Genomic DNA, 19428 nt, shown 5'->3' with positions numbered 1-19428 from the left:
TCACCACCAGAAAATGATGCCCAATCAGTCTCTGAGCAACAGTTACGTTGGCAAAACTCCCCCTTCCCAGTTTTAGCAAGAGCTACACCACTGGTGTGTTATCAACACTGTTTTACCACTAATCTAAAAAACAGAGCAATTTTTCTCCATATGGGCAGCTATGGGGAAAAATTGCTCTGTTCCAGCCAGAGCCAGTATAGGAAAAAAAATACAGCTGTGAAGAAAACTATTTAAATATTCTGGATATGTAGTAAAATATTAATGATTTCAAAATGAAAGCTTTTGTTTGGAAAAATTTTAAAAAGTGAGTTGCAAAGCTTGTCTGAAATATGGATTAATCAAGGAAAAACATCTTTCTAGGTTAAACCTTCCTCTGAACGAGCCAGTAATAAGGACAATACTTAATATTTTCCTAAAATCATCTGTCTCTAGTAGCAAACCTCTCAACTGGCAGAAGAAGACAGGGATAGAGTGGGGTATGTTAAAAAGTGTTTGGCAACTGGAAGATGGGGCATATCAGGTAAGCAGGGGTGTGAGGGTCAACACAGCACTGAAAGACTTCCAAAGGAGAGCTGCCAGGACAAGCTGGCCGTCAGTTGATGCCAAAGCTCCTCAGTGCTGGATCTGGCAACCTTCAGCTTCCCACCAGGAGCTGTGTAACAGGAGAGAGCTTTGTGGAGAGCATGGAGTGGGAGGAAGCAGTAATGTGCTGGCAGCTGGGACTGCTGTTCATAGGGACCTCAGCAGGCTGGAGGAATGGTGGTCAGCCTCCCCCCTGCTGTAATTTAGTTAATTGTGTCTTGGCCCAGCCAGCTGTGTCGTTGTTGGTAAAATATGCTTTGAAAAGAAGAAGAAGGTAAGATTATGGAACCCCATGTGTGATGTTTGTCAGATCACTTTATTGTTTCTTAATAAGGGCATTGGGTACAACGAATAAAGTTTGGATTAGGAACATTTAGGGGAAGCAGAAGGGCAGCACCAGTCGCTTCTCTCCAGTGACCAGCGACAGGCCTCAAGGAAACGGCTTCAAGCTGTCAGAGCAAGTTCAAGTTGGACATTAGGAAAAGGTTCTTCACCCACAGAGTGGTCGAGCACTGGAACTGAATTACCAGGAAATGATCATTCCTGAGCCTGCTAGAGGTCAGGGAACATTTGGACAATGCTCTCAGGCACATGGTGTGATCCTTGGGGTTGTCCTGTACAGGACCGGGAGTTGGACTTTGTACCCTGTGGGTCCTTCCCATTTCAGGGTGTTCTTGTCCTGGAGTTGTGGTAGAGGAGGTTTAAATTGCATATTAGAAAAGGTTCTTCATCCAGAGGGTGGTGGCTGGGCACTGGAACATGATCCCCAGGGAAGCGGTCACAGCACCAGCCTGACAGGGTTCAAGAAGCGTTTGTACAACACTCTCAGGGACATCACAGGAGTGATTCTTTGGTGTCCAGTGTAGGGACAGGAGTTGGACTCGGCGATTCTTGAGGGTCCCTGCCAACTCAGGATATTCTATTGAGTCTGGGATTCTGTGGTATTCATTTCAGAGTTTTGTAGCTGTGAGTCAGGAGGCCTACAGCTCCAGCACTAGGGAAGGTGTTTGGATCCTCCATCCTTAGATTTTTGAAACACAACTGGACTCAGTTCTGGGAAGCCATGTCTAACTTTTGAGTTAAGCCCTGCTTTGAGCAGAGGGTAGGACTGGATGATCTTGAGAGATTGCTCGCTATCCATTGTTGGCTGTGATCTAAACTCATCTCAGCATACAGAGGTAAATCTTCCTTCCACACCTTCACTTTGTGTTCACAAGTTTGTGAAGGTTTGAGTTACTAAAATTAGTTACTAAATGTAACTACTAACTGGCAGCAATTACTAACGTGGAACATTTTGTAACACAAATTTAAGTTATCATTTGCTCCTACGCACATCCTGACCTCCAGAACAAGATTTTGTCCTTGCTATTATTGTATCATCTCAGGATTTTTCTGTTCTAGCAAAAACACCCTTGACATTAAACTACGTGAAACCACCTTGGTCCAACATAATTATTACTTTTGTCATTTTTACTTCACGAGTACTGCAGTGGTTTCACACTCCTACACATTTTTTAAAAGATGTTGTTATGGTGATACATTTCACATGCCGTATTTCTTTGCACATCTCTGCTACCACTCTTTTGTGTCCCCTGTGTACTTAAATATGATCACGAGTGGCCAGTTTGGGGTATTTAATCAAGAAACAGCTGAGACCTTTTTGCAGATTCTATTTTGTCACAGCCTGGATTTTCTTATTTCTCTGTGAATTAACTGCCTTGTCATGTGTTTTATTTGTTCTTCTAATTTTGCAGCTTCCTGTGCTTCACATCCATTGGGGTGTTAAGTTTGGTGGTGTTTGCCATCCTTGTTTATTGTCCACACCCCACTGCTGCATTACAAAATGCTCTAACTCTTCAAAAGAACCAGGGAAGGCTCAGCCTTTCAAACTGCTTAGTTGACTGAACATTAATACTGCTCAGTGAAACAGGTATCAGCTCAGATTTACAGTCTCCTCTCAGTGGCAGACAGAGTGAGAACTCCATTTTCAAGTGCGGTTATTTTTCATTTTGTTATTTGTGACTGAGTTTCCAGGCTGATTATTGTTGAGACAAAGTAAAGTGCACAAAAGTGTGCAACATGCTTTCCAGCAGCCCTGAAAGGAGCATATTCTTGAATATCAGAGCAGTGCTGCAGTAAATTGCCTCTTTATTTATATAACAGAGCATACAGAGGAGATAACAGCAGAGCTAATGAGACTCTGCATATATATGGGTTACATGAGTAATGAGAAACAGCTCCACTAATTAACTCTGCTCCCTAATGAAATTAAATTCATGCTATAAAAGACTTTTACAATAAAGTCAATACAAACTCAAAGTATATCAGTTTCTAAGTCCTTCATTATGGTAGGGTGACATAAACAATATCATGATTTTATATTGGCATGGGACAGTAAGCATTGCTGGTAGGCTGAGCTTGTTCCAGTTTCCACAAAAAGCCCCAATAGCTTCCTTCCCTCATCCCTTCCTTTCCTGCACACATGCAGACAGGTAAATCAGTGAACTATTATTTCTCAGTTTTTAAGGTAATTTTTGAAAAAAACTTGATACATAATTTTGCCTATGTAAATTTATTAAAAGCAATAAAAGCTCAAATTGTAAACTTGAATTTTCTTCTCAAGTGATGAGATGAATTCTTAGCAAACTTCACAAAGCTTATTCCCAGCTTATTATCATCTGCTTGATACTCATTAAGCATCTCCGTACTATGCTGTTTGGACGCTCTGCTAGTTCTTTCCTTCTACAGTATCCTGGTTTTCCATGCTCGAAGCTGAGCTGAGACCACAAATACTTTAGTTCTTGCATTACCTAAGTAATGAATTTTGTTCCATCATGATCTTGCAATATAAAAGAATCATCAAAAGTGAGAGAGATGTCAAGAAGCTGTAGAACCACCTCAGCTAGGTTTTTTTGTCATAAGTGGATAGAAAACACAAAATTTGGTAATGCAGTCTTCTTGCATCACTATCACTTGAAGCTGCCCAGACACATGGACTGCATGTTGGTAGTCAATTTACCCTATGCTAAGCTCTCCTTGTTCAGAACAGACCAGTCAGGAAACCATTCCAAGTAGTGCCTTCTCTTTTCTTAGCACAGTACACAGAAGGATTTGGAGTGCTCAACACCATCTCTGGTGATGTTTGCATACTTAGATGAGCAAATGTTCCATGGCACAGTCGTGGCCACCGTGGCCATATGTGCTTTTATGATTATATTGCACATATCCTTGATGCTCACATGAAGGAGGCTCCTCTTTTGTTTACCTGCTCTCAATCAACTTCTCAGTGTGTCCACACTAGAATTTGATATCTGAAATGAGGCACATAGTAAGCAGTTGATTAGAAATAATTAGGTGTATGTAAATGGAGAAAGCACTGACATATACACGTAGACTTAAAAAACCAGATAGGGTGTGTTCTCCATGCTTTCTAAGCAGATAGTATTCATGGCTCAATTTTGACTTGGGATTCTGTATTTCTTTTCTTTATTCCAGCAATAGTTGCACAATACTCTCTCTTTGGGATTACGTACATGGAGCATTTCTTATTCTTTTTGTACAGTTGTTCTCTAAATTTAAGTTGAAAATCCTGGGGCAACTTCAGGAATGATTACTCAGCAATTAAAGAAATCTGATTCAACTCCCTCTGTTTATGAGAAAATCTGATTCAAGTCCCTCTGTTTATGTACAACTGCTCTTGCACCAATTTCTGAAATACATTACAGCCATATTATGAAACTATGCATTTTGCAAAAAGAATAAAATTTTCAAACATTTCTCAGAATGACTTCCAGTTATTTTGCAAAATGACAGAAATTAATAGGCATGCATTATGCAAAATATCCAACCTTTATTTTTTGAACTTGTTGGTTTGAAAGATAACAGAAAGAGCTCTTTTCATTTTATTACCCAGACTATTTAAAACCCCACAGTATATTACAGTATATTTTCTAAAATAAAGACACTTCTGAGGCCAACTCTGTAAAATGTACAGGAGTTTTAAATTTTTTGCTCCTTGGATTGATACTTGACCTGACCTTCCCCATTAGAACAGTTGTGATAAAAGGTAACATTTTGTGAAATGCTGGAAATCATTAGGTATTTCAGTGATGACCAAGCAAAGGATGTTATCCAGGGGTGTAATAAAATGACCATTATTTTCTGAAATACCTAAACCCAGCCATATTATTTAGTGAAACTGTCATTTCATAAAAGAACTGCAAATTGCCAAGCTTTCTTTTATTTTTAATAGCCACTTTCACAGATTCATGATATTATATACAGGTTGTCTGCTGTTCAGGTTTAAAATTCTGAACGCCAGTTTAGTGTAAATACAGTTTTATTTTTGCAAGTTGAATTTAACTTATATACTGCTTTTCCCTATGTGAAACTCTGTGATTTCTAGTGTACAGACACATTTCATTTCATGAGAGGATTCTCCTTCAGCTGCTCCTTCTGTAGCAGAGGATACGGACTGTGGTCTGTCTCCATGTATGTGGAATTTGCATCCATTTGTGCTTCTCTCCACGCAGCCTCCAGACACATGAGACTCTCCTCTCCAAGGATATGATTGAAGGCTATCCGTCACATTTTCCCATAAAAACAGACACAGCCTGCCCTTTCTTGTTTTCTCTCACATTTTTGTAGTTATTTTATTAGTGAAGTCTCTGTGAGCTCTTGCTCCACTGAGGAAAAGCACTGGGAAGACAAAGTCCAATTCTTACATGCTGTCAGAGATCGTGGTCCCACTACTCCATTAGGGTATGCCTCCCCCCTCAACCATGGGCTGGCTGTTGTGTTTCTCCATGCTGCAGAACTCTCAATCCAAGCAGGAGCTATGAGCTCTTTTCCATGACTCCTTCCCTTAGCGTATGTCCTGGATTGCCAAGCAAATTGTATTCTATTTGCCATCTGTATGGCAGTTGTCTTCTGTTAAGAGGGCAGTTTTCCTCATCTCTCCCACATCCACTCCTCCCTCCAGGGAGAGATCTGCTGATAACAGGCTATTGAATGTCACTGCATGACTGATAAGAACTGCAGCATCCCATTGTGAGATGCTCTGCCCAGAGCCAAGCATTCCTACCTGGATATACTCTTGAGCTTCTGGAACACCAGCACAGATTCTCCACTGGATTTCCCAGAGGAACAGCTGCCTCTTCCACTGGATCTTCAGAGGAAAACTACACCCTTTCTACAGGATCCCTGCTCCAGCAGAACCACACCTGACTCTCCAGGAGCACTGCAACCACAATTCCAACTGGACTGCTACCAGCACCCTGACCCACAGGGTGTCAGGTGGTGTTTCTGACTCTATCAGTGTTGTTTTGGTTTTACTGTATTGTTTATTATATCTTTTTATTTTCTTCCCTATTGAAGAACTGTGATTTCCTGCTCTCATATCTTTTGCCTGAAAGCCCCTTAATTTAAAATTTATAGCAATTTGGAGGTGGGAGGAGGTTTACATTTTCCATTTCAGGGGAGGTTCCTGCCTTCCTTAGCAGACACCTGTCTTTCCAAACCAAGACAGCGTGTGTTCCCTGTCGACCACAAATCAGTGTTTTGCTTCCTGCAGGTTTGGACGAAGCATTTGAGGATGCTATCAAATTTCTCTGCCAACATTTCTCTCGCCTGAATTGTTGGCATTGGGCATGTGTCCCTTCCTGACTGTGACCCTGCTATGAGCAGGGTTGCCTCTGGATTTGGTAACTGAGCCCGCAGCTGGCTGTGCATTACCCTTCCCAGCTATGGCACTGGCACCAATTCCATTAGAAAGACCTGAGTCATGTGAGCCTACTGGTCCAAAGTTCAACAAAGGAAAACGCAGGGTCCTGCACCTGGTGAAAAATCACTCCTTGCACCAGCACAGGCTGAGGGTCAGCCTGATGGAAAGCAGCTCTGCAGAAAAGGACCTGGATGTCCATGAGGCTGTAGGACCGTTGTGGCCAAGATGGACAGTGGTATCCTGGGGTGCATTAGGAAAAGCATTGCCAGAAGGTCAGGAAAGGTAATCCTGCCCCTCTACTCAGGCCTGGCTAGGGCACACCTGGAGTGCTGTGTCCATTTCTGGGTTCTTTGGTGCAAGGAAGACATGGAGTTCTGGAGCAGGTCTTCTGTCCGGTTTATTTCGGCTGTTTGAGGGGCCTGGAAGGCCCGGGGGTGGCCTTGGGGCAGTCCGCGCGTCGAAGGACGAGAAGAGGCTTCAGTTCTTCTTTCTGGTTTTATGTTTATTAATTGTTTATCTAAAAGATGTTCTTTCAGCCTAACAAAGATCTGCTCAGCAGTCAGCCATGGGCACACTGTCTCTGCCCTCCAGGGCAGGCACCTATCTTTATACCCATTGTGACGTATACAATATTTATCATTTTTCCCCAATACCATCTATTCTTATAACTCGGTGTACTCTCAGCAATAACCAATACAAAGGTGCCACCGTGGCCAAAGAAGATGGAAGAGAGGAGGAAGAAGAAGGAGGGCAGGACACACCCCAATTCCTCCATCTTACTCCTCTAAACCCCCCTGTACATAAATCCTAAACCCTGTTTCTCACCCTCTAATTAGCTAATCTTTCCACCCTTCACCCTGTGAAGCCCTCATCCTTGTCGTCTCCTGTGTAGGGTTAAAGTCCAGCTACCAGACACTTCTGGCAACATTCCAGGAGTCCCGAGCCCCCCCAAGGGGTCTCGGTGGCTCAGCAACTCAGGACTGAGATCTTGAGATCCGACAGTCTTCTGGTAAAGCGCTGTGAAGATGAGCACCTCTACAGTTCCACTGGAGTCTCACAGGCTGAGAGAGCTGGGCTTGTTCAGCCCAAGAAGTGATGTCTGAAAGGGGCCCTCATCAATTTTTTATCTGAAGGGAGGGTGCTGACAGGATAGAGCCAGGCTCTTCTCAGTGGTGCCAAGAGCTAGGACATGAGGCAATGGGCAGAAATCGATGCACAGGAAATTCCATCTGATTATTGCTGTGGTGTGTTCTTAAGTTCGTTAGTTTGCTCTCCCCATTTTCTGTATTACTTCCTGCTGCTACCCTGCCAGTTAGGTTGCTATGGAAATGAAATTGCTCCTCCCTTGGTTTCTCTTATAAAGTGAAAGTTGTTTCCTCCTTGGGGTCAGTCAATCACTCTTTTTCTCCTCCCAGGTTTCGAGAATTTTCTTTTCTCTGGGAGGTATGGTTGGCTGTAGCCCCGGAGCCCCTCCTATGATTTATAACAGTTGGTTACTTTAGTATATCAGTTATGTTTCGTACCTCCAAATATGTATTTCTATTGGATAGCCTGGTTTCCCTGCTTTCTTCCCCCCTTTTCCCTTAAAACCCTCTCCTGCCCCTTGTTCGGGGCCATTTGCTGGGTGTTTCCCCTCCTTGTTGGTTCTTCTGTAATAAACCGACAGTTTACCCCCAGCAAGTGGTCGCCTCCTAATTCGTCTCTCACCGCGCTGCTCCGAGCTATCCCCCAGCTCAGCCCGAGGCCAAAAGACGCCGAGGGGGGCTGTTTTCTGATGCGCAGGGGCCCTGGCCTTCGCCCCTCACCAGATAGCCGGATTCCAGGGCCGTTCACGCCCCCGCGCAGATTATGAAGAGGAACTTCACTGTGCTGTTACCATGCACTGGAACAGATTACCCAGAGAGGTTGTGGAGTCTGTCGTACTGGAGATATCAAGAACCATCTGGATGCAATCCTCTGTTATGTCCTCTAGGATGACTCTGCTTGAGCAGGGAGAATGGATCAGGTGACCCACTGTGGGCCTTTCCTACCTTACCCAGTCCTTGATTTGGTGATTCTGAGCCCCAGCCACATGTGAGAGACACACAATTCCTTGAGGGCACTGCTGGAAGAGCTGATGAGCAAAACCAGCCTGGAACTCCCAAACTGGAGGCTTTGCTAGGAAAGAGGGATGTTAATGGTTGAGGGCGAAAGCAGCCAGCTGGCATGTCTGCTGCCTCACCAGAGAAAAGAGGATTATATATTACTTATAGCTGGCCTCTAGGGAATGGACACTGTATTTTATCTTTATTGGTATTTCTCTATTCAGCACAAATTTTGGTTTATTAAGCAGCTGTTCACAAGTGAGGAAAATTACTCCAGTGAGTGTCAGAAAGTTTCATTTAATTTTCTTAAATTTTTGTCTGGGAAGTCAAAATTTATTAATGGTGATTTATTAATGACCTCTTGACTTTTGAAACCAGTCCTTGTTTTCAATCAAGTCCTAGCCATAGTGTTTACTTACAGGGAAAATGCACGCCAAGTCCTATTTCTCTGAAAACAGCAGAAATTAGTAACTTTATGGGTCAGAAATGTCCAATTCTGCAATTCTGTTGAGGCTTTTGTTCAGAAACTGCTGCCTCTGCTGCCTTCAGGGTTTTTCATGCCCATCTCTCTCTAACCCTGCAGAAAGCATAAAGTGCCTGAAACCCCCAAACCCCCTTTCTTGGCCTGCAGCTATGGGGGTACCTTCTTCCTCAACCAGTACTTTAGTCTAAGGCACCCTGGTTATTGGGAATACATGGAAATGAAAAGGTCAGGTGACATAGACTGTGGAAAACTGCCTGAAAAGGAAAGATCATTATCCTAAGGGGAATTAGACAAGTAGGATTACAGTGGATAAAAGCCTCAAGTCAGGATTGCTGCAAAATGCAGTCTTTGCTGTATTTGTCCTTGCTTTGCCTTGACTTTCCATGATTCCCTGGTGAGCAAGAGAGGGAACTGATGCAGCTGAAAGACACTCAGGAGGCAAATTCCAGCCTTATGGAAAGAACGATGCAGGAGTGGGAACAAGGAGGGCTGAGGGCAAGTTTGCTCCCTTCAGTGAGAGTGCCACTGTTTAGCAACTTTAAGGATTAAATAAATAACCTGAGATGAAGGCCAGAGACCCAGTCACCTTGCTTTGTTGCTGTGTGGCAGAAATATGCTGATATTCTGCTCTCTTCTCCTCATTCCCAGTCCTGCTCTTCACATCCTATCCCCTCTGTGTCCTTCTGTAAGAGTGTGTTTGTGATCATGATTGTTTCCCAGTCTAGTACTATCCTCTGTCATCTAGTCAGCAAAAAAAAACCAACAAAAGTCACCTTTATGATTGCAGTGCCTCTGACCAAGCAGATGGAGGTAACTGGAAATTCCCCTCCTTCTATAGTGGTCAACTCCTGGCACAGTTAAGGGACTTCATGCTCTCAGGGCAGGGGAAGGCTTTCTCTGCCAGACACTGGCTCTCACAAAGCAAGACAAGTGGTAGACATAAAGTTTGCATAGACAGTCCCATAAAAAGCATGACTTGGTGCTGGATAACATCAGCAACTTAAAACATGTGATTATTGGACCCCCTAATTAGCTTGTTATCGTGCTGAGTTAGTATTAACATCATTAGCCGCAAATTTTATCAGGGGAAAAAAGCCACTACTATTTTTGTGATGCTATGGTGCAGGCTACTGTGAAAGTTTGCATTTTTAGGAATTAAATTACTTATGATTTTAACAGATGGACGAACAAGATTTGTTGGTCTGTATAGTTGGGAGGTACTGTTTTTAAAGTCATGTTTTATGTTTCATTCCAAATGCGGATATAAAACACTTCTAATAACGTGCATTTTTGTAGGAGGGACTTTACTTTTTCAGCACATAGTTATTTTGTTTGTTAATACCTTTATCACAGTAGAAGGGTTATAATATGTTATAAAGCTATGCAGTGCCTACAGAATGCATGCAAGACATTTTCTTTAACCAACCACGTTGCTATGGGAGGAAAGAAAAATGTTATGCCAATTTCCATCCTCTCCCACCACAAGGAGAATATGATTTGTTTTATGTATCTTTAAAACAAACCTGCATAATAGCAGTTTATTGCTTTCCTAATGACACACAGTAATGAGTTAACTAGTAATGAGCTACACATTCAAGTTGATTCCCTCCATGTTTTGAAAGTAGTTCCCCAACAACTGTTGAATCTGGCTGGTAGTTGTCATCCTTTTTACTGTGATCCTTTGAGAACAAACTCCTTCTTGGACAGATTTTTCTCAGGTACACACATACTGCAAGCTCTCACATTTCTTTCTTAACAAATGTGGTCCAGGCTGTTTGCCAAGGGTGAGCCATGAGAGCTGCCCAACACCTCACTTGAGTTATGAACTTCAGTGATTTCCACCTTTTGGTGCTGTGCAGCATGACTCATACTCTGACCTGAAAATACCTTTTTATGATCAAATATCCTGATAGATATAAAGGACCTTGAAGCAAGAAGGAAGGAAGACAAGGTAGAAAGACTATAGAAGAGATGGGATCCCATAAAGCAGTCATCTTGGTGGGACCAAAAGCAATGAGCACAGCAATGAGATTGCACAAGTACAACAAGATCAACCAATTGTTATTTTATTGCTATTTGATGTACAAGAGATGTTGAAGGTGAAGCAAAAAGGAATGGAAAGGTCCACAAGGGTGAAAAGGTGGATTTCAACAGCATCATGAGGAGAGACTCTCATGGAAATTGATCAGCTGATAACCTCCAATTACTGAAATGATTAAATTATTATCCCACTAACTCTAGATGAAAAATGTAACCTTATGCAGATGGCAAGAAGAATAAAGATGTAATAGCCATTGATGTCTTGCATTAGAGGAGTTGAGATTTATATTCTTTTTTAGGGATAGGTATGAAGCAGCTGAGCTATGAAAGTCTCAATGTCTTTGATGGAAATATTTTACCGAGTTTTTCATCTTTTTTAGTGGAATTTATTTCTGTCCTCAGAGACAGCAAATGGCAATGCCTCACTGAGGTGTAATATGCTTTTTAGCTACACTGGGTCTATTAGCTTTTTCCATCCCTCCAATCCAAGCAGAAACATTTTCATTCCTTCCATCAGTACAGGGTACAAAATTTATAGAATTGCTTTCAAGCTAAACACACTGTAACTACTTATAAACTCCATAAATGCACAAAATCAACATAAGATTTACAAAAAACCATTGCTACCTTGGATACCTAAGATATTTGTCTTTTGAAGAGAAGACAAATGTCTTGGGTATCCAAGGTCTTTTTTGGATCATTCTTTCTGAATGATCTAAAAAAATTTGTCCTGACTGTAAAATATTACTTTTAATTGAAAAAAATTGTGAATAATAATACAGGCTTTTGTTTGAACTTGCAATGTCCATTTCAGTAATAGTGTATAATTTTTAAGACATATTTTCATAATGTGAGAAATATAAAATTCTTTTCTGCTGCAGTGATACCATCTCAAAAAGTGATTCTGAGAAAATATTTTAAGAAATAACTATCTATCACTGATTTAGTTTTAAATAGCTGGTTTAGTAGTTCAATTCACTTAGAAAGTTACTCTTAACAGTAAAGAAACAGACCTACTCAGGAAGAGCAATATCTTCCCTGATATTTTATGAGAGCTTGTGGGAAATAAATATGAAATGTATGGGAAAATGATATAGATCTTTAAGTTTCAAAAATCTGTACCTTAGTCTATATAAACCAGCTTCCTTATTTGTGTTTCTACATTGCAATTCTCAAGTCTCCTCCTAGTGCCTTTGACTTCGCAAATCTTGAAGTAAAAGCAGTAAGAAAGAAGAGCCCATGGCCTTTCTTTCCTCTTCTCCAGGTCCATCCACAACTCACTGGGTAGCCCCATGAGGAAATTGCTGAGGTCACCTTCCTGTTTACTAGCTGAGATCCTGGGGGCAGTTTGTTCCATTACTTCAGGAAGCTGACATGCAAAGCCCTGTGCGGGTGTGTTGTACCGTTTCCAGAGCATACCCTCAACTTGCTGAGGAGCGAGTTTGCCATGTCTGTCCATCACTGTCCTATCCCAGGTCCTGCACATGCTGCAGGAGGCTGATGCTAGCAGCAAAACAACTTCCTGTGGAGCATCCCCACATTTTGCTTGAAGAAGCTGCTTCCGCTCAGCACGAATGACAGCAGGTCCAGACAGCTCAGGGCAGTCAGGCTCAAAAAAACCTCATTGTAGCTTTCTAACTGGTTAAAATCACTCACATACTCTATGTAGTAGGCCCTGAACAGGTGATAGGGAAGGAACCAAATTATAATGATCCAGATGAAAATCAAGTTTTTCACCTGGGCCCAGAATTCTTGGTGTGAACAGAGGGAGGTGGAAAATTTTCTTGCCACTTTTACCAGGATAAAAATCTGCAAGCTCAAGAGGACACAAGAAATGAGGGCAACAGCTACAATTAGGGTGTAGTTCAGGGCTTTCACACTTTTGTGCTTTAGCTCTTTTTGGAACTGGAAGCATGTTGTATTTTCGTACGTGCCTGAGCTTCCGTACTCAAAGTAGAAGAGCGGCACCCCAAAGACCATGACGAAGAGCCACACGGCAGCGCTCGCCCCAATGGCGTGCAGCTTCCTGTAAAACTCCACCTTGTCCTTCCACTGAAAGAAGACGAGCCACCGGATCACCAGCGTGATCACATAGAATATGAAGGTCAGGTACATGTGGATGTGCACCATGGCACTCACCATCTTGCAAAATGGCATGTCAAATACCCACTTCTTTTTGACATAGTAGTGCAGGCGGAAGGGCACCGTGAAGAGGAGGAGGCTGTGCACAACCACCAGGTTAATGATGGCAGTCGTGGTCACAGACAGAGTGTTCATCTTGAGCAGCACAAAGGACATTGTGATGGACCCAATTCCACCTCCAGCCAAGGCAACCGAGTAGACAGTGACCAGGATGGCACTCATGGTGTTGGTGTGAACGAAGGCGGAGGAGGAGTCGCTGCTGTTCCTGGTCCCTTCAGTCATGTTCCTGAAATCTTCCTGGAACATATTCTGGAAACGGAAGAATACAGGATGACTAAGACAAGGTAGGAATGAGATGGCCTGCCTAAAAAGCCAGAAGGACTTCCCACCTGTCTCTTGCTCAAGGAATAATCCAGAAATCTCACAGATGGCATCAGTAACTACAACATGTACTTTTATCTAAATATCCTCCAGCCTAAGGAAAAATAGATGAGAAGGTTGGGCAGAGAACTGCTGTAGTCCTTATGACATTTCTAGCCATACTCCTAAAAACAAGCATGAATCAATAATATATGGGAAGAAATTATCCTTAGAGAAACTACATCATTGTGGTGATTTTGTGCTGTGCTATTTTTTCTTCTCTCTTCTGAGCATCTGCATGCTTTTACAGTAAAGATCAGAGATATTGTTTTAATTCTGCTACTCATTCATCAGTTTGTTTACTTGCAACACAAATCTGTCCTTCCTAGGGCCAGATAACAACCATATGTTGTTCTATCTGAGATACAAATTCTGTTTGTTACTGAGAGCTGAGTTTTGAACACATTACAGTCAACTTCTCTATGGACAGTTTTTCTGAGCAAGGGATTAAACACCATGGATACCCAGACTCCATGGAAATCCTGCTTAGATCCTGCCAGGCCAAGAAATGTGGGCAGTACTGTCCTTACTCTCAGGCCATTTCAAATCTTAGGTGTAGCAACTGGGTGTTACAAAATGGGCTGCTAGAAAACATTAGGAAAGGACATCCTGGGTGAGGGTAAATCATCCTGTCTGACCAAAGCAGAAGCTAGATGCAAGTAAATAGCAAGTTTAAAAAGTGTGCTATACAATTTCAATATATTACTGTCTAAAAGAGAGAGTGGAAATAAATTCTTATAAATCTAAATGCAGTCCCAGTTAGGATTTTAAGTACTACAAGATCAAATAGGAGGGGAAGAGTTCAGGTAGGGTGTTATCCTGAAGCATATTTGCATCTGTAAAAATGCCCAGGGGATGTTCACATTACAGTTACAGAAAAGAAGCAGGGAAAACTGAACAGTGTTGGGCCCCATACTAACGCAGTTGTACTGCTACTGCTGCCTGAGCTGTGATTTAAAACTGACTCTGCTAAGTCATCCATTTTACCAGTGAATCCCACAGCACAAGAAATTCTCTCCTGAGTTTTTGTGATTTTTTATTTAATACTCAAATGCTTTTCACTTTAGAAAGTAGTTCCTCAATCTCTTTGTATGAATGATGTTTCAGCTTTATTTTCATTTTGTTAGGCAGCACAAACTGCCAAAAGTCAGGAGGGGAAAAAGTTTTCTAGCAGTCCACTCATTTTATGGAAAAGAGGACATGTCTATAACAGTTTCATAAACTGTTTTTGTTCACAGGGGAGAATGAATATCTGTTATGCACCTCAGGTGTTTTGTGCTGTTTCTTAGCAATATTTCTAAGCACTTACCCTCACAGTAATCAAGGTCTCTTCATACATTGAAAAGTTATTCTCTAGCTCTCCCAATGCACCTAAGACTCCAGATATCTTATTATAATCAGTATAAGTGCCATATCTCAAACTGATGCATTGATTGCTGGCATTACCGACCTTTCGTGGTTGCTCTTGCATTTCAGAGTTATGTGGACAACTAATTCCAGTGCATTAAGGGAATTACAATGGGTTGTTTGTTTTATCAAAGTCACTGCAGATTGGCACACTGCAGCTCTTGCATCAGAAATGGTGCAAGTTCCTTTCAGTTCTGTCCTCGTTTCTGAGTCACTTCATTTCATCCTCACAACCATGCAAGTCAGAAAGGATTAGCAAGAGCTCTTCATCGGTTTCTCCAAGTTGTTAAACTTCAGTTTGAAAAGATGTCTCTAAAAAGAGGCATTATCACACTGTTTTGATTTAAAACGCATATTTCAAGCTTTAAACTTTTTTAAAAGTGTCACAGAGGGAAAGGCAACACACTGGAAATGTGGCTTGGTATGAGCAGACCCCGCAGCAAGGCTGCACTTGGAGAGGAAGAACCTCTTGTTGACACCCTTCAGAGGCCAGCAGTGAAACTTGAACTGAAGGCAGTAAGAACAGATAGGCAGAAGTCAGATACCTGATATTTTACTCAGACATTTCAGTGCAGCGGGCAGCAAGAGACCTATTTCTGTCTGCAAATAGGCAACTGAGTCACAGAAATGCAGGTTTCTGTAGAATTCTGCAGTCGTTGTTAAATCTCTGCATAGTAAGAGTCTGCAGGAGATGTAATTTTCATTAATCTTCAAAAAAATAAAGCTACTAGCAGCTGTGATAGGAGATTATCAGCTCCCCAGTAGCACAGGCACCCCACTGAAATATCGTTGCTTGATGAATACTGAGTGTAACATAACACAGGGCATGTTTCACAGAGGAAATGCTGCTTTCTGGTGAAGTGAGGTTTCCTATCATACAAAGCTATAACCTACTGACCTGAAATGCAGCTTACAAGTCCCTTTGCCAGAATTTAGCAGGAGGCACATGGAAAAAGAATTAATGTGGACCTCACACGACACAGCTGTTCTTGTTTCTGTGCCTTCCCACCCCCTCTAGCACCTGCCAGTTCAGTGATATTGCTCAAGTCTTGGAGCCAGGTTTGGTCTTCCTCTGTGTTAGGCCTCTCATGATGTGGCTGAAGTTCTGCTGGACATGAGCCTCGAGCAGCCACAAGGCAATAGCGGGCATCACTTCATTTGGATGCCACAGCAGCTGCTGGCGACGAGGGCTGGGGGACAGTTGCAAGAATAGCCGGTTTAGTCTGACAAAGGAGGTATGTTGCCAACAGGCCAGATGCTAGTTTCTTTCAGAAATATGATCAGCAAAAAGATTCTTGTGCATTCAAGTCAGTGTGGATAATGCCATGACACTCATTTCATGTGACTGTGCAGCACAGTCTGTGACATTTCCCTGGACTGCTCTCTTCAGGACAGGAAAAGCCATAGTGCTCAGTCCCTGTCTGTATCCAAGGCCAGGTTGGATGGGAATTCGAACAACCTGGTCTAGTGGAACATGTCCCTTCCCAAACAGGTCTGTTGGAACTAGATGATCTTGAAGGCCTCTTTCATTCCAAATTATTGTGTGAGCCTATGATTTCTGTAAACAATTTGATCTCTGTTAGAAATTCTCCAGGTAAGAAATATTCATTCCAACCTTCAGGAACTTGTTTATCTTTTATCTTACTGTTATCTATCTTACTATTTAAAAAGAAAAAAGTAAAAAAGAAAAAAAAAAGTTTAACCATATTTCTGGACAGAATTTGTACAACCTCAGCTTCCTGGCATTTTATGTGCTTCTGCCTCTGTCTTCAGATTTAGAAACCTTTTGTCAAATTTTGCCTTCCTTTGTAGATACCTGATATGAGACAGAAGAGGCTTATTCTCCCTTTATCCCAGCCATACCTGTGGCTCCTCAGTGAACTGGCATTACATTTGTACTTAGTTCTTAGACGAACAACTTTGCATTTGGCAGGGGTAAAATGCTTATTCTAGTTTGTGCCTGATTTAGCAATCCAGATCAGCCTGTCACTGGCTTGTTCCCTTCATTCCATGCTATTTTCCCAACCAAGTCCATGAGTCACCATTATGTTACATCAACATTATATCAACTTATTAAAAAAACCACTCATTTGTCAGAAATGATGACATTCTTACAGTCTCTGTCAAACAGTGAGCTCTACTCTGTATAACAAGTGTTTGCAAAATTTATCCCCCCATACACGTCTGCTGAGAGACTGGCAGGCTTCACACAGATTTTCATGTGTTCTGACAGTTGGGTTCTGCAGGAGAAGCATTTGCTGTCTGCATGCACCCAACTGAGAAGTTTCATTTGAATTTGGAGGAGAAAAAAGTTCAACTCATATGAAAGATTTCTATTTTCGACAGGTTTAATAAATTGAAAAATGAGTGTTTGTCAGAACTGACATTCCTGCACTGAACTAGACTAGGTTGGAGGAAATGCAAAATACAAATAATTTCAAACAAAAGTCTGTTTAAAATCTGCAGATTTTAAAATCAAAGATTCTGTTTCACAGAATCCTTAATTAGTCTCAAAGATGTTTTCTGTTGAGGGCATTGTAATTGCATTTCAATTTGTTCTAATTCCATGCTGTGTTATGGTAACGTAGGCTATGCTACTAGAATAATTGCACAATTTCTTTAATTTCAAAATAACCACATACACCTGAAGTTTGAAGTATAAAAACCTGCTTAATAGAAAACACTAACAAAAAATAATATTAAATATCAGGTACATTTTTACATTTAGACATCGACTTTTTTCAAACAAATTTTCATGATTCCCCTAACTCATTTGGTAGCTCAACAGCTCATGTCTTGCAGGCTGTGTCAACATTATACTGATATCTTGTGGTTTCAATTCAGTCCATTGAAGAACAAATGGGATGGAAAAACACGTTAAGTTAGTCCTCTTTCATTTGAGATTGTCACTATTTTACACAAAAAAAAAAGGAAACCATGAAGTGTTCCTAAAAAGGATTATTTATCTCCTTAGCTGCATCTTAACAGAGAGAACAAACCCTTTATGTTCTTACAGACACTGAGTGATATCAAACACACACACAAAAAATGGATGAAAACAAAATGCACTGCCTCCCAGTTTCAGGAGATAGTGTAAAACTACAGGGTAGCAATATGGAAAAGAATGAAGAAATGCTGTCCCTTAGTAGGAAATTACCAAACACAATGAGAAAACATTTGCACAGAAATAAAAATAAAATAAAACAAATGCATTACTGAATGCTTCTCCTCCCTCCTAAACCTGCAAGCATTGTTTTAAAAACTTTGCAAAACAAGGCTTTTTGTTTTTCATTCTGTGTATACTTACAGATTAGAGTTTCTCTCCACTCTTCAAGTGTTGTTTACTTGGATCTTCATTCTATGTAAGCTCTAAGAACAAAAAGCAAAAGACCTGATACTTTAAAGAGTTATTGCCTTGCTTCCTTTTTTGAGCTTATGACAAAACAGTAAACTTGAGGCTATGCTGTGTGAGGGTAGGGCTGCCCATGGCACACAGCCTTGGGAAGATTTTTAGTTGCATCACAGCATCCTTTACCTTTCAGCTACTTCTTAGCCATTAGAGGTCTTCAAAGCCTCCCATTTCTGAAGAGGGCTTTATATTACTGGCTAAAATGATAAATTATACACACAGAAGTGAGTCTCACAGCTCACAAAGACTCATGTTTGGAAGGGTTGCTCCCCATAGTGGAGGGGATGATTTGAAGGTGTGCTTTGAGAAAATAGGGCAGCAGGACAAGAGCAAAACATGATCTAGATTGTAACTAAGTGTGGGTTTGGATGTGGTCAGAGATACCTAAGCGTAAGGGATGAAACAAAGCTCCCTCTAGAGCCCAGCACCATTTCTCAGCTCTGCTTTCTGCCAAGGTTTGAGCTCAGTGTCTGGATCTCAGGACATGGTGCCATCGCTTCAGCTGCACAGTGCCAGCAGAGGTGAACTAGGAGATTTAATCCAAAAAGTGGTTGGCCATGCCAGTGTCAAAGGCTCATCGAGCAATGATGGTTGCTGTGAGGTGTATGTGTGGTGAAAGATGTGTCATTGCAGGACTGAGTCTCTGTAAGGAGTCTGTGCAAGGTCAGTTTTGCCCTCCTGCTTCTTTAACACGTTTCTGTCAGAACACAGGGGTGTATTTGAGTGAAGCAATTTTGAAAGCAGTAGCACAGAAATAAAATTTTTAAATGTAACCTCACAGGAGAACGTTTTAGCTGACTGCATCCTGTTGCTTCACATTTGGTTAAAAAAATCACAAGGGAAGTCCTGCTCTGTGCTACTTCACAACAGACTGCTATGTGATGGAAATTGTCTTTTTGCATTTTGCAATTTTAACGGTGGCTGACAGCTAAAGAACTGTTTAGGTTATATTAAAAGAAGCTGGTCTCAAAACTCTGTTGAAGGGCATACAGATAAAAAGCTAAAAACTCCATGGCAAAGCCAGAACTAAAGCTGAGATATCCTTGAATCAAGAGTTATGCCTTTTCAAATTAGTAATTTTGTTTTAGCTCATTCTAGGTCTTTTTTAGAGTGAATACACATCCCAGTGGAAAGAAAG

The 19428-nt window shown here is 41.5% G+C and overlaps 1 protein-coding gene across 1 annotated transcript; it reads right to left on the bottom strand.

Moving 5' to 3' along the window:
* Positions 1-10729: 10729 nt before the first annotated feature.
* Positions 10730-18576, bottom strand: GPR141 (G protein-coupled receptor 141). Its single transcript, XM_014266210.3, has 2 exons — positions 18189-18576; positions 10730-13363 (listed from the first exon to the last, which is right to left on the bottom strand). The coding sequence occupies exon 2, from the start codon at positions 13358-13360 to the stop codon at positions 12416-12418; it is 945 nt and encodes a 314-aa protein (XP_014121685.1). The 5' UTR covers positions 13361-13363; positions 18189-18576; the 3' UTR covers positions 10730-12415.
* Between the last annotated feature and the right edge of the window lie 852 nt (positions 18577-19428).

The sequence above is a fragment of the Zonotrichia albicollis genome, chromosome 1 (genome assembly GCF_047830755.1).
Source record: "Zonotrichia albicollis isolate bZonAlb1 chromosome 1, bZonAlb1.hap1, whole genome shotgun sequence".
Classification (NCBI taxonomy): domain Eukaryota; kingdom Metazoa; phylum Chordata; class Aves; order Passeriformes; family Passerellidae; genus Zonotrichia; species Zonotrichia albicollis.
This window is presented reverse-complemented; position numbering and strand designations above follow the sequence as displayed.

Excerpts from the sequence above, each read along its gene's own strand:
- GPR141 (XM_014266210.3), bottom strand. The coding sequence starts at position 13,360 with ATGTTCCAGGAAGATTTCAGGAACATGACTGAAGGGACCAGGAACAGC.